This window comes from Nilaparvata lugens, chromosome 10 (assembly GCF_014356525.2).
Source record: "Nilaparvata lugens isolate BPH chromosome 10, ASM1435652v1, whole genome shotgun sequence".
Classification (NCBI taxonomy): domain Eukaryota; kingdom Metazoa; phylum Arthropoda; class Insecta; order Hemiptera; family Delphacidae; genus Nilaparvata; species Nilaparvata lugens.
Window position 1 is genome coordinate 9,422,906 of NC_052513.1, and position 21,161 is coordinate 9,444,066.

Sequence of the window (21,161 nt, forward strand, 5' to 3'; positions counted from 1 at the left end):
TGAAACGAAAAATCAGAAACTCCTCTTCAGTGAGATATATAATTATAGTTTCATAAGGAAGGCACATAACTCATTTTTCCTCATATCTTTGATTCATTTTTACGATGATATTCAGAAATAAACAGATATTATATAAAAATATTTCAACTCATAGAACTGATATCAAGATGGCTTTTGCTAAGTGTCAAAATAGCGATGTTTGTGTGTGTGCGTTGAAAATACAGATACACGGTGTTGTGTATTGGTGTAGTGCAAAGGAGTATGCTTCGTAGTTGTAAATTAAACTACAGATACAGATTATAATCTAAAATCAGTTTATACTATTAATTATTCGGTTTCTTGAAAAATATATATCCAAATATATTCATGTCTATTCAAGGATTTGATGTTTGTAATTCATACGACTTGCGTTGTGAAATGAGTGTAATAAACGTAAAGGGATTGGGAGCAACATTATAAGAATTCTTTTACATTTCAATACCTTGCATTAAACATTATGGCCAGTCATTTTTTTGTCGGTACTTGGGAGGTGAGTGCATATATATTGTTTTGCTACAAAATCTCTTAGTACATAAAATTATTCCACTTCAGAGGTACCAAGTTACCGTAGGTTAAATTATGTTCATTTGCACCTTACACATTTAAGAAGAGCTATCCATTTAAACATTACCATATTTATTATAATTACTAAATTTTAAATTACAATACAGGATTTATCATTTCTATATTGGTTAAATAGTAGAGATTTTTAGGACATGCTACAGAGAGCAATTGAAATTTTGAATGTTGTATTATTCTGTTGAATACTCTCAGACCTAATGAAACTTACCTGAATTACCCTCCTCTTCACCAATACCAGCTATACCGGATAGGTTGCGTCAAGAGTTTAAAATATATAACTTTTTACAATTTTCAACTATTGAGATGGCAGTACACGTCAGACAAGGCCTACCAAGTCGTTAAGAAAAATTCCTGAATGGAATAAAGCGGATTTCTCCTAAGCCAACACTTAAGTCTCAGGTTGAATGCTGGTGTGTTCAACATCTTCAAATCCCCCGGCAGCCTATTGAAGATCCGCAAGGCCAATGCAGGAAATGCATCACGGGTCTTTGACAAGCGACGGTATGGCACATCTATGAGACCTCGACTTCTAGTGTCGTGACCATAGAAGTCACTCCTTGTGTTGAACTTTTCAATATTTGCTCGCACATAAATGTAATGACTGTAGATGGTCATTACACCTGTGGATTGGAAGAGAGGTCGACAATGATCCAGAAATCCACTAAAGGTAATAATGCGGATGGCCCTCTTTTGCAGCTTGAAGACATGCAGAAGCATGAACCACAGCAGCAGTCCATAGCTCAGAATGCTATGAAAAAGCGCATGGTACACTACCAGCAAGTAGGGCCTGCTCACCAACTGCGTCAACTTCCTAAGCAAATAGGTGACTCGTGACAACCTCTTACAGATGCCCTCAATATGGCACTCCCAGGTGAGCCGTGGATCAATGGTAAATCCAAGGAGAGACACTGTGAGCACTGATGGCCTGACTGCGACTCAATGTATAGACCAATCTTTGTGTCTTTTCCACATTCAGTAGCAACTTATTTGCTTCCAACCACCCTCCAGCAGCATCAAACAGCAAATCAGCCTCCTGCTGTACCTGGGCCGGATTTGGGCCGGAAGAAATCAATGTGGTATCGTCAGCAAACTTCAGTGCCCTACCCTCAAGATCAAGGTCATTGATTGCAATCAAAAATAATACAAGTCCTAGAACCGAGCCCTGAGGGACACCATGATTTATAGACAGAGCCCTTGAATTGGCACCTCCAATGGATATGACCTGTCTTCGATCCTTCAAGTATGATTTGAGAGCCCGGAGAACAGCACCACCCACACCATATCGCTCGATCTTGCCAATCACTATTTCATGAGATACACAGTCAAATGCTTTACTCAGGTCACATAATGTCAGAGATAGGCAGTTGGTTCCCTCGAAAGCTTCCTGAATCCTCTCGACAAGCTCAGCAACTGCTGTCACGGTCGACCTATTCTTTCTGAAACCATGTTGAAGATCAGAGAAAAGCTCACTAGCCTCGAAGAACTCCACCAGCTGCATCTTCATTACCGTCTCAAAGATCTTGGCAAACACTGGAATGACAGATATAAGTCTGTAGCTATTCATGGTGCAAGGATCTCCTTTCTTATAGATAGGTAATGTGCGCACAGTTTTCAACAAATCAGGGAAAATTCCAGCCCTCAAACACTTGTTTATAATCTCACACAAAGGGCGGGCGATTACATCAATAATGGCTTTCAACATGAGAGTAGTCATTCCATAGATATCCTGGCTGTTTGAAGTTTTAAAGTTGGACACAATTTTTATGAAGTCAGTTGGTGTCACTTCCCGCCAATGAAGTTTTCTCACTCCTCTTGACTTCACACTACCTACTGGATTCTCATTTGTAGCCGGTATAGCCGAGACAATCTGTTCAATATTCCGCAGAAGAAATTCGTTGAACTCATCAGGACTAGCCTCACAAGCAACTCCAGATGCTCTCAAGGGACCCCTGCTTCTGTTTATCAGATTCCATGCAGCTTTACAGGGGTTTGGTGCATTTGCAATCTCCTCAACATTGGCACACTTTTTGGCTTCATTGATCTTACATTTATATGTGTTCTTCATTCTAGAATACAATACATGTAAGTTTTCTTTTTCCATTGGACAAGTACTGACTAAATAGTTGTCTCTCACCATCATTAGCAAGCCTCTGAACCTGGACAACTCAGGTGAAACCCAAGATCTCACTATTCTAGCTTTACTCTTAGGCTTATTTTTAGACCTAAAATTTTGCTTTAAAAGCTTCAATGGAAAAAATAAATTAAATATTTTGCCAAAAAAACTTATTATAAGCCTCTTCAGGTTCTTCCCCCTGTAGTTCACTATCCCAGTTGACCTGAGACACAGCATCTTTGAATCCAGGGAGGGCATCAATCCTTCTAGCTCCTCTCGAATAATGGCAATACCAAGCAGGAAACCGAGAAGATTCACTCACCATATGGATGTTGGCTGTCATCATTGCCGCACTACGATCAGCAACAAGAGGATCGGTAACATGTACTCTGAACCTCGAGGGATCCATATTTGTTGCAATGCTATCTAAACAGCGATCTCCTCTAGTGGGCACCTCAGATACAACATAGAGTCCATGAGTCCGCAGCAAATTCACAAAAGTTCTTGTAGCCGGTTCATTGCAGTTCAAGGCTATATTGAAGTCACCTCTAATAATAATATTCCCAGATGTACACCTGAATTTAGATAGTCACACATCCAACTTATAGAAGAAATTTTCAATGTTTCCATTTGGAGAACGGTAGACACTAACAACAATAGTAGATCAACCAGTTCAAGAGCTGCCACCTCAATATCCAAGTCCAAACAAAAAACACCCAGGTCTATTTCTTTAGTACTCATATTGTTCTGCACATAGATTGACACACCACCCCCACGATGAGCTTTTCTACAATTGGAAGCAGACAGCACCAGTTCCTCAATAAAGGAATAATGGGGACATTCCTCACTGCTTAACCAGTGTTCGCTGATACATAAAATGTCTAGTTTAGTGTCTGCACAAAAACGTTCAACCAGACCAAGTTTCGACCTTAAACATTGAACATTTAAGTAGCCAATACCAATCTTACCAGCATCCATTTCAACATATTTATAAGATGAGGTATTTGTTTGAATAGTGCCAGAGGTATTTGACACTATTTCACACTGCCTAGTACAGGTCGCTTGGCTAAAAAATTATTCTCTTTCCTATTTACAAACTCCCTAACCAAAGTTCCAGCCGGCCATAACTCAGAAGACAATAATTCACCTTTTTTATTTTGTGGCACACCTACCTTAAACGATTTATAGTGCTTGAAGTTCCACACATTCAACATTGAACTTAAGATTTTTCAGGAAATCAAGTAGGTCATTCTTTGTCACTTCAGGGGCCAATCTTGAAACAAAGATCCAGTCAAATTTACTTATGGCTTTAATTTTACAAGTGGATTCACCGTTACATGGTCGTGACCCAATAATTATAGGTTCGTTCCCATTCACATTCCAAGTTCTCTTTTTGTTCATTATTTATTTATTTATGGAGACAACAGGTTACCCCTAATGTGTCTCCTTCACAAATACAACAATACAAGATTAACAATGAGCAATGTAACTTACAATTCCAATAATGTTAAAAGAAAAAAATATATAGAAATACAAGAGAAGGAAAAAAATATATGTATACAAGAAAATTATCATAAAACTGAATATAGAAATGAAAAGATTCTTAAATTAAAATAAAAAATGTTACAAAGAATGGATAAAACTAACAAATGAATGTCAGAGGACTGATACCTGCCAATGAAGCAACAAAATGAGTAAGAAGTACACAGTGCAATAGATACATACCTATATACAGCAACAAATAATCGACAACACGACCGAGCAAGGACATCTCACAATAGACTGTTTAATATTCTATAAAATTTTTCACGAGAGAACCAGAAGATGTCCAGTTGCCCAGAGTAACAGTTGAAAAGTCTTTGAATTCTGTTGACCGGAGAATTATAGTGACTCACAGTTCTGGAACGGGGCACAAAAAAAGAGAAAGTGGAGCGACGTGATATGGTAGATATATAAATATTGACATATGAAAGCAAATATGGGGAATCTATTTTATTATTTAATAAACTATGAAGGAAAATTAAAGACTTAACATCTCGTCTTGTTTTTAATGATTGCAATTGGAAAATATTTCTCAGAGTGTCAGAGGGAAAGTCAAACGGACAATTGAAATGGAATTTCCTGAAGTACATGTACCTTAAAAATTTATTTTGTAAACGCTCCAAAAGTAGTACTTGATCATTACAATAAGGGTTCCAAATTTCAGACGCATACTCAAAAATACTTCCGACAAGAGATTTATACAGAAATATTAAGGGTGAGACATCATTGAAAGGTGAACATGTTCTCAGGATAAACCCCATCTGCTGATTGGCTCTACTACACAAAAGGTCTATATGTTTATTGAATGTAAAATCAGAGCTGTAAATCACACCCAGGTCCTTAAAAGATTCTACCTCCTCCAACGGTACACCATCAATACTATAGATGCATCTGTGTGAAGCTACCTGCCGGGAAAATGATAAAGTTTTGCATTTAGCTATATTTATTCTAAGGCCATTATTCATACACCATACACTTAGTTTATCAACATTCATTTGAAGGCTAAGGCAGTCATCAGGGCTCAAAATCGCTTTGTACAACTTCACATCATCTGCATACATCAGACAGGATGAGCCATCAAAGACAGCAGGGAGATCGTTAATGAATAGAAGGAAGAGAAGTGGTCCAAGGTTAGAACCCTGAGGCACCCCAGATGTACAGTTGAAAGTTCTAGACTTGAAATTATGTACTCTAACATACTGCACTCTTGAATGCAAATAGCTCTCAACAAGATTTGCCAGGCTTGTACAGAAACCAATCGACTTTAGTTTTTTAACTAATATTCTGTGATTGATTGAATCGAATGCCTTTGAGAGATCCGTATAAACAACATCAACCCGCCCCCCACCGTCAAGAACTCTGGATACCTCATTGCTGAACTCCATTAGATTAGTCACCGTAGAACGGCCTGACAGAAATCCATGTTGCTCGTCCGCGATGACTCCCTTCACCTGCCTGTATATAACTGCATGCAAAATTCTTTCAAAAACTTTGGAAAAACAATTTAAAATTGATATGGGCCTATAATTACTTATACCAGTTCTTTTACCTGACTTGAAGATAGGAGTAATCCTAGCAACCTTCCATTTAGAAGGAAATTGGCCAGTCCTAATCGATAAATTGAAAATGAATTGTAATGGACTAAGGAGTACCTCTGCACAACCCTTCACAATAAAAGTAGGTATCAAGTCAGGGCCCTCAGAACAGCTAGATCTAAGGCTGTTAATAGCAGACAGGGTCTCGTCAGAGGAGACAGAATCAATACCAACACCTAATCCCAAGCTCCCAGACATCTCCAGCTCATTCTCATGCATATCAGGGGCGGCGTGTGTATCAACCTCATAAACTGGCTCAAAATATTTCGCGAACCCATCTACAACCGCAGATAAAATAAATCAATGTATAAACTTACACAACTCCTCAAGACAGACAGAACACTACAAAAACGATAATCAGCCAAACTCCTAGAGTGATGGAAACTTTAAGTCCTCAGTATTCCTGATGACGGAAGTCCTTCCATCAACCTCCTTGCGAATTCGAATCCGGCACATATGATCCACCCAAGCATCCTTTATCTTGCCGTCCCTCTTCAGTTGGCGGGCCAGTCCAAGCAGCTTTCTTCTCTCCGCGGTAAGACTACGGTTGATAAAAACAGGGTCCTGTCCCTCCAATCCTCGAATCATGTGTCTCCTTATCATACCATGTTTCTTTCTCTGCTCCATCATGCTATCAGCGTCACGACGCTTCACCACAATAGAGGAGGGTGTCGGTTTATTTCCAGTTCGATCCCTGAATGGCTTCAGACGGTGACACTCAGATGCTGTTTCATCTTGACAGAATCAGCAAAGCTTCTCTTATGTTGAGCAGCGGCTTTAACGTAAGGTTTAGTAGGGTTAGGTCTAACAGTAATAACACTATTATTATTACATCTTGAGGTCATAAGTTCATTATCGGAGACTAAAGTCTCACTTGTCAGATTATCACAGGCAGTTGCAGTTTTTGTAACACATACAAAGTCACTAGTCAAATTTTTATTTGTCACACATGAATTAATTTCAGGTTCGTCATTTGAGGTTAAATCTCAGTTATTTTCTATATTTACATCATAAAGTTTTGGATTATGAACAATTCTGTCATTATTTAACACGGAATCAACAGTCATATCAATCCTATCCTGTATTTGCTTGTTATTAAGCATTGTCACAGCTTGCCCAACGGATTTTGGGCTAGTCACATTTTGGGATTTCTCGACTATTTCTACTCTCTTGCACAACTGTAAATAATTTTCACTCATATTATTTAGTTCATCAAGAATTACACTCGATCTAATTTCATCTTTATTTGCCGTAGATAAAATCGAATGTTCAGAGATAAACTTCCTAACCCTCAACTTAAAAGGCGAACAGAAGCACGTCGTTTTGTCACCTAGATCTTGAATCTTCTTATATTCACTTGTTGATATATCCACACATTTAATATGAAACCATTTTGAACAGTATCCTTTGCAATTAATAACACTATCATTATTAGAAACTAATTTAGAGCAAGAACCACAAATTGAGTCAACCACACCGGGCACTGCCATCTTGATCCTTAGGTAAGATGTGTACTTGGGCAAAGAATTTCATGCTGTTTACTACGGGCATAAATAATACAATCACTGAGTTATGTTTAAAAAAAGCTGGTTCTGGACTATGTGAGCATTTCTAAGTTTCAATGCTTGAATAAATTGAAATTTGAAATGTTTTTCATCTTACAGTAGACATACAAGTTAGATACAGATCATAGAAAACTTGTTATTACTATAATAGAATATAGAAAAATAGAAAAAGTTGAAGTTTTTGGATTAAAGCTTAACAAGATTCAAGATTCGTTTGTCAGGGCCGCAACATTTGAAGCGGTTAAGCTTAAATTTGATATCTATACAGCTGAAGCAAGGAGGAAATCGGATCGTTCATACAACTTAATTCTAGTTAGGCTAGACAATTTAAAATTGATTAAATAGGCTGATACAGTACTAGGATAAATTTTTGTAGTACCTAGTCTGAAAGTGTTATTAGTCCTATTTCAGTCTTAATAAGCTAGGTACTATATAAAAATAAGCATATAACTTAGAAATGATGAAGTAGATGAATATTGTTAATTTTAAGTTTGTTCCAGTTATTGGATCTTTTATTCACAAATCCTAATTACTTTCAAATTTTATGCAAACTTATTTCACTTTTCAGATTGTGGAGTGCAAACCAGCTTTTTCAGTCCCTGGGACACATGTTGATAAATTATTACTAGAAGGGTAAGTTCCAAGAGTAAATCACAAAAAAGTTTATGTCTCCCTTGGAATATTAAAAATCAGTATAATAAGTTCTAAAATTATTTTTTTATTGCGGATGATGTCCACATGAGATTTATGCTTGTGCGAGGGTAATAAGAATTGCGAGGGTGAATTATGAGATGATGAAACGCCCATACCTATTCGATGCTATTCGAAGCCGCGACCAGGTAGCACTAGCAGACTGAAGAGTGCAACGCCTTAGTCAACTCGGCTATGTGCATAGATAACGCAGAATGTACTACCGTCGCAGTTGACCAGTTGATGCTGTGACTGGTTGATTTAGTTCTTATTTTATGTATATTGAAAGCCTCTTGTCCTTTGGGCCTGGATGAACTTATTCACAGATCACAGTGGATTTGATCCAAGCCTCCCTCACAGCCTTGTGAATCAGGGTTTCTCAATATCTCCATCTCCTCTGGCAACAGATTGAAGAGTCTCGTTGCTAACATTGAAAAAAATTGAGTCTTTGGCATCCTGCAAATTAGGATGTTCATTGTTTAAAGATGTACAACTGTGATGTTTTGACTGATGGCAAGTCTTTATTCATACTATCCAGCATGCATCTCATTTAGGCTACATGCACCAATGAGTCCAATACATTCTAAGTAACTTATGCAGTGATTGATCCTTCCCGCAAATTACAATATTCTTACAGCCTTCTTCTCGGCTATCCTTGTCTATCTCAGATAAGACCTCCCTAAAAGCAATGCTATCAACATTTGTTTATTTATGATTGAACACTCAATTTCTATGCCAAGACGATTATTTAGGTCTCTCTGGTATTAATCAGTTATCGCCATGCACAATACAGAATATTGGCCAGCAATCAATGAATGAGTTTACAACCCCCACATTATAGTCCAATGTATTAAAGTTTGTGATAACTCTTATCAAGACAGGCTTTAGCTCTGGTGTAAAGCCTTTCTCCAATAAAAAATCCAAACCCCTACAAAAAAATAGAGAAATACTGCTCATTTGAGGCGTGACTTTCAAATATATTCACGTACTATTTGATTATTTTGTTATTTGGGCGTGTTGTAAAAGTCGGACAAAGATCTAATGCATGAAAGAAAGCCTCCATATTTCTATCAGGTGAGCGGTAGACAGACACTTCAGTCACAGCCAGTCCAACAAAGCTCAACCAATCGCTCTTTACAATATCTGTCGAATGGGGGTTTCTGAGCTGAGCTGATTATAATTCTCTGCCAATTTTTGCATTTATTTCAATAAAATTTCAGTAAATTAATAATAAATTATCATTAAACAAGAAACTTGATTGAATAATTTATCTGTCATCAACTACTCCGGAGAGATTTGGTGATGATTTCTGCTGCTGCAAATATTGACAACAGAGAGAACAACTATGGTGAGGTCCATGTTATAATGGCAGTGGAGAAAGATACGAGAACAGCGTTACCGATTCTCTGCCTTGCCATTATATTTTATATAGAAGATAACTGTTACCGGTATATCTTATGTAATATTGTCAACATTTCATTCTTGATGAAAATAATGAATTAGGCCTATATTTTACTCGCCATGAAAATATCTTTTTCAATGATTAAATAATACATTTTCATAATTGAGATGAGATAATTCATTATATTTCTACATTGTTGAAAAACGATCTGGCAACGTTGCAGAGCTGATAAAGGATAGAGCTATCTGCTTTGTTGAATGTCTGAGAAGGATATTAACATAAATTTTTATCAAATACTATAACGTGGACCTTACTATGGAAGGAATTTCCATGAAGATCCAAAAATTACATAATATGTATACATAGATATGTAAAACACTTATTGACATGGGCTGCTTTTAAATTAATAGAACAAAATGAATCTTATAGCACCCTTTATTCTTTATTTTAATGTTTTTTAAAGAATTAAGGGTACTATAAGATTCATTTTGTTTTATTGACATAGATATGTATACAAATTACATATTAGATATTATCTATGTATACTGCCTGTCCTCTATATTAGGCCGGGATTACACGGTCAAATGTTTTATAAAAGATCTTTTATAAAAGATGATGACCATCTTTTATAAAAGATTTGAATACTGATTCTTTTATAAAACATTTCGGACCCATATTACACTGTCAAGAGATCTTTGTCAAAGATCTTTGTATTTTTTATTCAACTTATCAAGTATAACTTTTTATTTCAATTGTTGTAGCAAAACAATGGATGTTGAAGAATACTACTCAAAACAAAATTATTTTCTTATCTCCATTTTTTCTGACAGAAATTGGCTTCTAAGACCATTTATTTTCTTCTTAATGTCATTATGTGTACATCCAGGTCTTACAAGGTTTATATTTTTGGCAATTCTTTTATAAATTGATTGTCTTAATAGTCTATTTTTATAATCTTGATGTTTAGGATTAAATAGACTTTCATGATTTTCATATTCGGAAATAAGGAGCTTAGTGGTTTCAACACACCAAGTAGTGTACTTCGAAGACATTTCATTCAAATTAAAAACTAACTTGAAATGAAACTAACCCCAATCAAATTAACATCACCTGAAATTCAGAATCTCAACTTTTATAAAAGATAATGCCAACCTATTATCTTTGATAAAATAAATTTTATAAAAGAAATCTTTTATAAAATATGGCCTATTAGACTATCAAATATGTTTGTCAAATATCTTTTATAAAAGATCTTTTATAAAACATTTGACCGTTTAATCCCGGCCTTAGACTAGTATAAAATTGCATATCATCAGCCATTACACGTTTCCACTGCCTCATACAGAATGAAGATTTCAAAGTAATAAAATATTAATATCAATCTATTGATAAACCACAAGGGGCAACAGCACAGCCACTTACAATAAAATGCTGTGTCCGAGGGAGAATGGCAACGTCGCTTAAATGAACTTGCTAGCCCGAGTTGAAAGCAATGAAAAGCTATTGGAATATCCAAGAGAGGTTAGAATGCATTGAGTTATTGCATGCATCATTGTATGCCGCAGCTGTCAACTCATTCTAGACCTACTTCAGTGTTGTCAATTCGTTGGGCATCACATTTATTGGAGGTATAGTTGTAACAATAGGTATTATAGTGTTGTTCGCAATTCAATGATTTTGGACAATATGAGACAAATCTATTAGGAAATTGAAGAAGTTTTGGACAATAGCCTGGTTTTTCTTTTCCGACTATTGTATTGTTTACTATATCCAATAAATAAATATATGACTGTCCCATCTCCCATGCTCAATATTCTTCAATATGAGAAACTAGGCCCATGCTGATAAAGCTACATTACTAAATTGCATAGTCATAATTAGTTGCGTCAAGCGTCACTGTCATAAACAATTGAAAGAAACGTATTAGCTATAAAGGAATGTTATCACTTGTATCGAATAGACTGTACTGAACAATTTCGTCTCAATAAACAGAGACCTCTCTGCCTTGAGACAATTATTCATTTCTCAGAAATTATATAACAGAACGAGAGATTTTATATAGAAGTGATAAGAAATTACAAACAGTGATAAGAGAATACACTTGAAACAAGTTTCGAACATAGACAAAACAAACACTCCGTTGAGTGTTTTGTTACTCTCTGGTCAGTCAATGCTCATAGATTTTTGTAAGTATTCGGAACCAATTTTACATCGTTTTCTACGTGTTTTGGTTTGAGTAGTGTTTCTGTACTTCCAGGTTTTATAACTTAGATCATTACAATACATTTAAATGAATAAATTCTCATCTATTTCACTATATTTCATAATACATTCTGTCTCCTTTAAAATACAAACAAACAATCAAATTAATAAAATGTTCATGATACTCAAAATACAATATAAGATTCAACTTACTGCAGATATGCACTTTTTTGGGACCTCAACTATGGGAGACCCATGTACTAGAGCAGGTGTTAGTAGCAGTAGCGTAATGAATTTTTCGCCCCACTTGGATGTAATGAGCTGGTTTACGTGCGTCATATGGAGGCCGAAAGTGATTGTTTTCTGGCCAGGCCGGTAAAATTTTTACGGCCCTAGGGCTGTAAAATAACCTTGAAGTCAGCTGATTCTGATTTGATGTGAACGTGTTGACAAAATAGTTTATGAAACGGAATAAGTTTATGCTTCTAGAATTGAATAAAGTATTTTGCAATAAGATACTATCATTTTATTTGGATGAATGAAATACAAATGAGATATTATAAACTATTCAAATTCAATTTTCAGAGTATAATAGAATCTAACCTCAAACCTCCTAGTACTGCGTTTATCACGGAACATAGTGGATAAACGGAATCATTTTATGCTTCTAGAATTCAATAAAGTATTCTGCAATAATATACTATCATTCTATTTGGATGAATAAAATACAGATAAGATATATATTATTATAAACTATTCAAATAATTCGATTTTCAGAGTAGGATAGAACTTCTAACCTAAACTTCCATTGACATTCAGATTGGCCAAATTTCAAGTGTGCTAAAACAGCTGATCAAAAACTTTTCATTATTTGTGTTTATCATTCAATAATTAAAACATTTATAATATATCATCTTATTGTCATTTGGAAGAATAAAAAGTTTAAACTCAACCTCTTACATAATTGAACATAATCTTTTAGGTTATTTAGACAAATCAGAATAAAAAATAAAAATACGTGGACAATTTCCTGGTATTCAGATTACCTCAGATTTGCTAGAGCTATGACCTTCCACTTTTGCTTTCGGAAGTGCTTATAATAGACAATAAATTATTTTCATATATATATTGTTTATTTTTCTGTGTGGCGAAAAATAACGTTCTCACCATGGGCAAAAATGTTTTTCCGGCTCTCAATCTTTTCTAGTCCTCGGCCTACGGCCTCGGACTTGAAAACCGATTTCGAGCCAGAAAAGTCTCATTTTCGGCCCTAGGTGCGAAATATACTATTTCGCCACACTTGGATGTAATGAGCTGGTTTACGTGCGTCATATGGAGGCCGAAAGTGATTGTTTTCCGACCAGGCCGGTAAAACTTTACAGCCCTAGGGCTGTAAAATGACCTTGAATAACAGCTGATCGTGTCCGATCTCACAAAAATCATGGAGAGATAATCTCATAATGACTGTAATAATCTATATAATTATGTATCGTGAATCGCGGTATTATGTCTATAATAATATATTTTATAAATTACTGTTTCATAATTTAATATTTATTATTGTGTTTTTGATATCAAACAATAGAATACGATGATATATCCATAGCCTCAACAATATAATGTTCGCTACATTGTCCATTGTCAGAAAGGTACGTATCGCAAGTCTTTAAAAGTGAAGAATCGAATTTGAAATCAAAGTACAATAATTGTATCGATATTTAAAAGTGAGGTAGAGTAATAATTGTTTCTTTTTTATTATCGAATTCCACTTCTTAATGCAATACAATCAACAATAATAATAGGAAAATACAGCAGAGATCTAAAGTTTAAGGTAAGCCTACTGGTGAAACTCAGCCTTGACTAAAAAATTCCTAGTAATTTTTCCGTAATTCATTATTAAAACTTTTAGATAATTTTTCTTCAATATCAAACCATATAGAGAAAACATTAGGCCCACTCAAGATTGAATCTTCGAATGTTTTCTCTATGATTTAACTATTTTCAGAGCAATATTTTGTTGTGAAAATGCCGGCAAACCGGCTTAGTTTGCCGCTATAGGCTACACTATATTATAGTAGCCTACATACGTTACCTGACTTACAGGCCAGTTCGATCAAAAGGAGCAATGGCCGAGAGTGTAAAGGCGTGTACTCAAAAGCTCTAAGCTCAGTGAATTACAAACATGATCTAGGTTCGAACCTCGGTCAGTGACATTTTTTTTTTGTCGATGAATTTCGACTTTTATTAGCTATTTTTTATATTAGTTACCGTAATTTAAATTTCAATCAATTTTTTAGATATATTTTGAGACAAAACTGTGAAATATGCAATTATATTAATTTTTTAATCACATTATTTCACAATAGTAATGAAAATTCTATTCATCCATCTATCCATGAGATATTGCACCAGGCGCAAAGCGCGAGCTATAAAAATTCAAACAATTATTCGAAATATTAATAGTATAAAAATATTGTCACTATTGTAAATCATTAATTAGTAATATTGAAATTAATTGACAGTGAAAGTTGTCATAACCAAGATTCAAACTATCAAAATAGGCTGTTTGAATTTTATTTATTTTTTAATTTCTTATATATTGGGAAGTTTTTTTTTGGTGTGGCGAAAAATAGCGTTCGCACCATGGGCAAAAATGTATTTCCGGCTCTCAATCTTTTCTAGTCCTCGGCCTACGGCCTCGGACTTAAAAACCGATTTCGAGCCGGAAATATCTCATTTTCGGCCCTAGGTGCGAAATATACTATTTCCTACAGTTACGTTGAAAAGTGGCCATTGCTGCACTGATTACAGAACGCAAAGAATCACTTTTCCGCTCTAGTGCGGGAAAAATTTTTCTGCACTCCAGATTTGCAACATGGCAACGCAAAATACTTAGTAGGTTATATGGAGCAACAGTGCAGCAAAATCAAAATGAAGTTGGTAACAGTGACTGGGCTGCTATAGTAAACAGAGGTGCAACGAAGCACAACGGCTAATTATTAGTATTAGATATTATAACCAAGGACAGTGACAGCACATTGCCACCACAGCACACACCACACAGAAAATTACACAGAAAAACATTTCATGGATTTCAGGCAATTTTACCCATAATTACCCACGTTTCATATTCAATGGTAACTGTAGGAAAAACTTAATGTGAAATACGTGCGCAAAGTTCCTCTGCTGCACTCAAGAAACCATTCCGCCCTCGCCTACGGCTCGGGCGTAAACGTTTCTTTCGGTGCAGCAAACTGTCACTTTGCGCACTAGTTGCACAAATAACTATTTGTGTGGGGCTACAAATACGTTGGGTATGTGAGCTCAGATATTGTTCAAAACTATGTTTTCTACAAAATGTCTTTATTGGGAAAGAAATAGGAAATACTGTAATGTCACAATAGGAAAGAAATACACAGTGAAGCGATCAATAGATCTTAAGAATAAAACCTTACCTTATACCTTATACGCGGGTTTTTACAGCCTTCCCGGCCGTTTCCCGCACTCAACACGCCATCTGCCTCTATCTACGAATTAAAAAATGGTCTATTTTTCTAGAGAGAATGAGAACTACTTTAAAATCTAGTTGAGTTCCTACCGAAAGTGAATTGCTTATTATTTTTCCTTGTTCTGAAATTTGTCGTGTGGCATGTTTTGCTTGGACATTTCCACTATTTTTTCATAGTGTTTTCTACTATTCGAAAAATTAATATTCTGAAACTGTAACTGCGTTCTCTGTAATTAACTGGTGTACAATTCAGTGTAATAGAATAGAAATAATATTCATTTAAAAATTCTATTTGACATAAAAATGGACTTTGTCAAAGTCAAAATCGATTTTCGCATCTAATGTTTTTTACGTAGATGACATATTAGATACTGTTATCCTCAATTTATTTTTAATATTTGATATTTTTCAGTACTGTTATGAAATTGGATGAAAGTGGAGACGTAACCTGGACCATAAAACAGAATGCTGAGGATCTGCCTCTCTTTGCCAGTGATACCTATGACATTTCCTACGACCAAACAAACGACCTAATTGTTCACTTTGGAGCTTGTGGTGGACACGTCATCGAATTCCAGGTATTCTGACATTTTTGCAACACAATTTAACAATTTTTTCAGGTTTTATTGTAGCCGAATCAAGTGCTTCTTCTCTTCTGTAATATTTAATGGAATTATACTGCTATTTTAACCATCAACATGAATTCTTGATTGGTTGGAAGCTTAGTTGATTCGTTCATTGAAATGCACAGGCAATTATTCAATTGTCTTCTTTTTTAGTAATTAGTAACTAGGAGCCAGTAACTTCAATGAAAAATACATTAAAATTTCAAATTCTGGTTGATCGAACTTATCAAATAATAATTCGTTAATAAAAATCTTCTCATTTTTTTTTAAACAAAACAAATTTATTCAACTATTGATTTAGAACAAACATGTATTTTCAATTCCAATTTATACAATTTGCTAACTTGCTGACATTTAAATTTATGCCTCGGTCATTCTATGAAACTAAATTTGAGAACTAGAGAGAAGAATTGTTTAGATTGAGTTTTATACGAACATTTTTATCAATGTATGTAGTGGTAGTTGATCTTCCCTAGTAATTTATTTAATAAGATTAAATTTTCTTAGATAACATTATTATGTGTTGAATCATTGTTTGTAGGTAATTCAGATGAATTCAAATTTCATACGGATGTCTTTAGATTGAGTTTTATATGAACATTTTTATCAATGTATGTAGTGGTAGTTGATCTTCCCTAGTAATTTATTTAATAAGATCAAATTTTCTTAGATAACATTATTATGTGTTGAATCATTGTTTGTAGGTAATTCAGATGAATTCAAATTTCATACGGATGTCTTTAGATTGTGTTTTATACGAACATTTTTATCAATGTATGTAGTGGTAGTTGATCTTCCCTAGTAATTTTTTAATAAGATTACATTTTCTTAGATATCATTATTATGTGTTGAATCATTGTTTGTAGGTAATTCAGATGAATTCAAATTTCATACGGATGTCGGAAATCGATGGCTGGTGCACGCTTGTATGCAAATGTGTCAATGCTGCTGATGTCAATAAGATTTCGGAAACTCCTTTTACTCTCCTCCCCGCCTTAGAAGATGGTTATTTCTCTGATCTCACAATTACAGCCAGCAACAGCAAAAAGGTAGGTTGATGAATCAATCTAATGCCCAAGTGTATTATCTTTTTCAATTTTCTTGGAGCTTGAGCTGATATCATTCCAAGAAGCCAACATGAGACTCAAAATGCCCTATGTCTGGCTGAGAATCAGCCAATGTTGAATTGTCAATCAGAGGATATTCTGTGTGTCGTGTTGGCTTGTTGGAACGCTCGTCAGCGGCCAGTTCTACTATGCTTTATCAACTCGTGCAGCTTCATCACGAGTGATTTTATTTTGCATTCCAACTCAAAAAAAAGACAATGATTATATTCAATTCACTTGGACAATCACATAACTAGGCCCAATCATAAAAGAAAATTGAATCACCTTACACGCGGGTTTTTACAGCCTTCCCAGCCGTTTCCCGCACTCAACACGCCATCTGCCTCTATCTCTCCATACGTCTTGTTGGAAGCCCCTGCTCTCCATTCTGCATGGCCTCTTCTATGTTTTGCTGCCAAACCGTTCGTGGTCGTCTTCGTTTCCTCCTCTCAGCCGGAATCCACTCATATATCTTCTTTGGTATGCGACTGGGGCTCATTCTTCTGAGATTTCCGTGCCACTGGAGTTGTTTCTTCTCCACCTCATCCACCACTGACCTGTCCAATTCCATTTTCCCCCTTAAAACCTCATTTCTCACCCCATCTCTCGTCAGCTGGCAACATCTCCAGTAATTCATCTCCATGGCCAATAATCTTTGTTTTAGTCTCTTGGTTAGTGTCCATACTTCCGCCCCATATGTTACACAGCTCATCACAATTGATTGGAAACCTGTTTATTTACTCTCTCAGATATATCATCCGTCCAAAGTATTGAATGTAGCTTCCTGGCTTCCTGTATCTCTCTCTCATCCCGTCCTTTGCTTTAGGTTTGCAGCCCACTCCTCGCAAAAAATTCAGAGCGCAAATAACTCAACACATATGCCTCGTAAATTGAATCAAATAATAATATAATAAATCCTCAGGTAAAAGTGTCACATTCCTTATAATTATATGGATAACATGAATGCTTATGCTGCCAATAAAACTTCAGCTTGAATAGGAATTTATATTTGGAATTTCCCCTTAATTAAGAAAACACAGTTCTATTTTTGTCACATCGACATTTATCAGATTTGTACACAGGACTGCAGTTTCTTGTTGAAACCAACACATCTTCACTACAGCTGAAGATGTGTTAGTTTTAATACAAAACTGCAGTCCTGTGTACAAATCTAATAAATGTGGATGTGACAGAAATAAAAGTGTGTTTTTAAGTTCCAGCTTGTTGAGAACTTCAGTGATTCATGCGTATGGAATTCGGATCGAAAAGTGTAAATTTCTGCATATGAAAAGAGGCCAAATATCAAATCATCATTCATGACTCCCAAAATTGAACTTTTCACAGATATAATTATAGTATTCAACTATTAACAATCACAAAACATTGCATACATTATCTGGCTCTTTAGTCCTGGTTGGACTTTGGCCTCCTCAACATAATGCCTCCACTCATTTCTCACTTGTGCACTCCGTCGCCAATTCCCCACTCCAATCACCCGGAGGTCGCCGATCATTATATTATAAATAATGTAATTGGGAGAAGACAACAGGCATAGCCCAAAACTATTTTCTCCCAAATTTTGATGAATAGAAGTTTCGAAAAAGAATGAGGCTATACTTGGAATTTGGCTTCGTTTGCAGTTCGACGTGCACACGTGCATTGTTGGACTGTTGACGCCGGACGTGGACTGGAGCCAGACGCCGCCGCCCCTGTCCGGCCTGCCTGAGGAGGTGCTGGGCACCATTCTGCACTACCTGTACGCAGAGTGTCTGCCCGCAGGCCTCACTGAGGCCACGGCCCGCCACTGCATCTCCGCCGTCAACGCATATCCCTCGTTCGCACCCTTCGTTGCGCTCTGCCAGCATTATCTGCGCAACTACACTCTGAAGCAACGTGAGTAGTTTAAGTTTTGTTAGAAACTTCTACTCATAAGTTAGATCTAGATAACCGTCCGTCGCTAAAACAGCTTCAGTAGTCAAGATTTGTTAGAAACTTCTACTCAGAAGTTAGATCCTGATAACTATTTGTTTTATTTGTTCATTACTTGTCGCTAAAACAGAGTAATTATTTTTGAGGGTAAGTCTGGTTATTCAGGCTGCAAATTTTATAAGTTCCCTATACATTTAAAGCTTGCATCTACTAGCATTCCTCTTAATAGATTTAAAGCCGACCTTCAAAAATATCTGACTGACAAAGCCTACTACACGGTGCACGAGTATTTGGAGGATACTTGAGGGAATTAGTCGATTTTAGTAGGATGTACTGTATTTGTATTAATTTGACGACGTTCAACTGTGTGCTTGTGTAATAGTAAGTGCACTGTGTTGAATGAATTAAATACTGTATCTACCTGTCTATCTATATATTATAACGGTGGTTTTTAAGCAAATCAATGACCATTCTCGGAAAAAGATACTCGAAAGGCTCCTCTTTCATACGTTATTTAAGTATAAAAATTGAGGAAATACGACACTAGAATTTTTTCCGATCTGAATAATAATTTCAAAATAAAATTTTTATCTTACCTTACTTCAAATCCATTGAACTAACATTGTCATTATTAGGCTTCTCAATTATAAAGCTGTGTTTACACCAAAGTTATTAACAAAATGTTGATAACTTAATCCTTATAGATTCTATTAGATTGAACGGAACTTGATAAACACGTGTTCATCATGTGTATGATAAGTTATGCTCAATCTAATAGAATCTATAAGACATTTTGTCAATAACTTTGGTGTAAACGTAGCTTCATACTTTTTATAACTGAATATGATAATTTTTAGAAATTATTGTTAATTCCACTATTTTTGATGTTATTTTGCAGAGGTGATGAACCTGGTGAACGACATGCACAATTGTGCCTCTCAAATAATCCAGCACTTTAGCGTTAAGCACTCGCCTGCAACCAGTGAGAGTCTCATCAACAATCCAGCTAAGCTGTGCTTTGTCGTTCGCCAGTCAATACAGGAAGCTGCTGTTGGTATGTACCTCCACTCAACTTCTCCGAAAACTTTTCAACTTGAACCATAGTCCAGTCATATTGGAGTCTTTACTGTTATCATTTATAGATAGACAAAGAGTCTAAGGCCGGTTTCCGAGCTCGGGATTTAGCTAAGTCCTAGACTTTAAACAGCTGGAGTCAGAAAATTAGCTTTCCAAAACGGGGCGTAGTCGCAGCTTTTATAACAGTAGTCGTAGCTTTTTTATTTTTTCATTTCTATAATTGGAAACGATTTTTATTTTATTTTGTGTTCAATTTTCTAGTTTTCGAAATTTATTTCAAACGTGACTATGACAATGACTGCGACTACGCCCCGTTTTGGAAAACCAATTTTCCAACTCCAGCTGTTTAAAGTCTGGGACTAAATCCCGAGCTCGGAAACCGGCCCTAAATTATTATTATTAGAAAGATTATCAATTAACTTACTATAAAGTGCATTATTATTTTTAAGGTTTCAAAAACATTTTTTCCTTTGTAAATTAGACGTGATAATTGTATTAAATAAAAACTCATGAAACTCTCTTTTACTTTTATTAGTAAGCAACCATAAGTGAGATATTTCAATGATTTAAAATCGTATAATATTCTATACCTATTACACACAATCATATTGCTTATTGAGCATAGAAATAAACAGTGAAATCAGAAAAATAACACCATTCCCTGCTACACATTATAATCAGGAAGAGAGGAAACATAATGGATTGAAATAGTTTAATTTAAAAATACTGAAGTGGGTAACTATTGTTTTCGTTGTATTTGGTTTATGATGACAGATATTATTCGAGAGAATAGTAATAGTATGCACAAGCAAAAGTTTTGTTATATGTAGTTTATCAAAATAAAGAAATGGTTCTTTTACTTTTATATAAATCCATTAACTTGGATGAAAAAGACTAAGAAATTGTCAAAAACCACAGATTTATTGATACTTAGAAAGACCGGCTTCGGTTATTACACCGAAGTTGTTAGTTGAAGTTGAAGTTCGGTTATTACACTGAGTTTATCAAAGATTGACAATGGTGTAATAACTGAAACCGGTCTTTCTTAGTATCAATAAATCTGTGGTTTTGAAATTTCTTAGTCTTTTTCTTTCAATATGAATAATTACCACAATATCAACTTCTCAGCTACACAAAAAATCCATTAAAATTCAAAATTATAGCTATGAAGTATCTATCATTCAT

At 35.4% G+C, this 21,161-nt stretch overlaps 1 protein-coding gene across 1 annotated transcript in view; it reads left to right on the forward strand.

Annotated features, from left to right (window-relative positions):
- Positions 1-224: 224 nt before the first annotated feature.
- The window catches only part of LOC111055920, a 46,592-nt gene continuing 25,655 nt past the window's right edge, over positions 225-21,161 (forward strand). The window contains exons 1-6 of the mRNA XM_039436613.1: positions 225-529; positions 8,005-8,069; positions 15,651-15,816; positions 16,731-16,913; positions 18,611-18,863; positions 19,798-19,953. Coding sequence (XP_039292547.1) covers positions 497-529; positions 8,005-8,069; positions 15,651-15,816; positions 16,731-16,913; positions 18,611-18,863; positions 19,798-19,953 — 856 coding nt within the window. The 5' untranslated portion in view covers positions 225-496. The remainder of the gene's footprint in view (positions 530-8,004; positions 8,070-15,650; positions 15,817-16,730; positions 16,914-18,610; positions 18,864-19,797; positions 19,954-21,161) is intronic.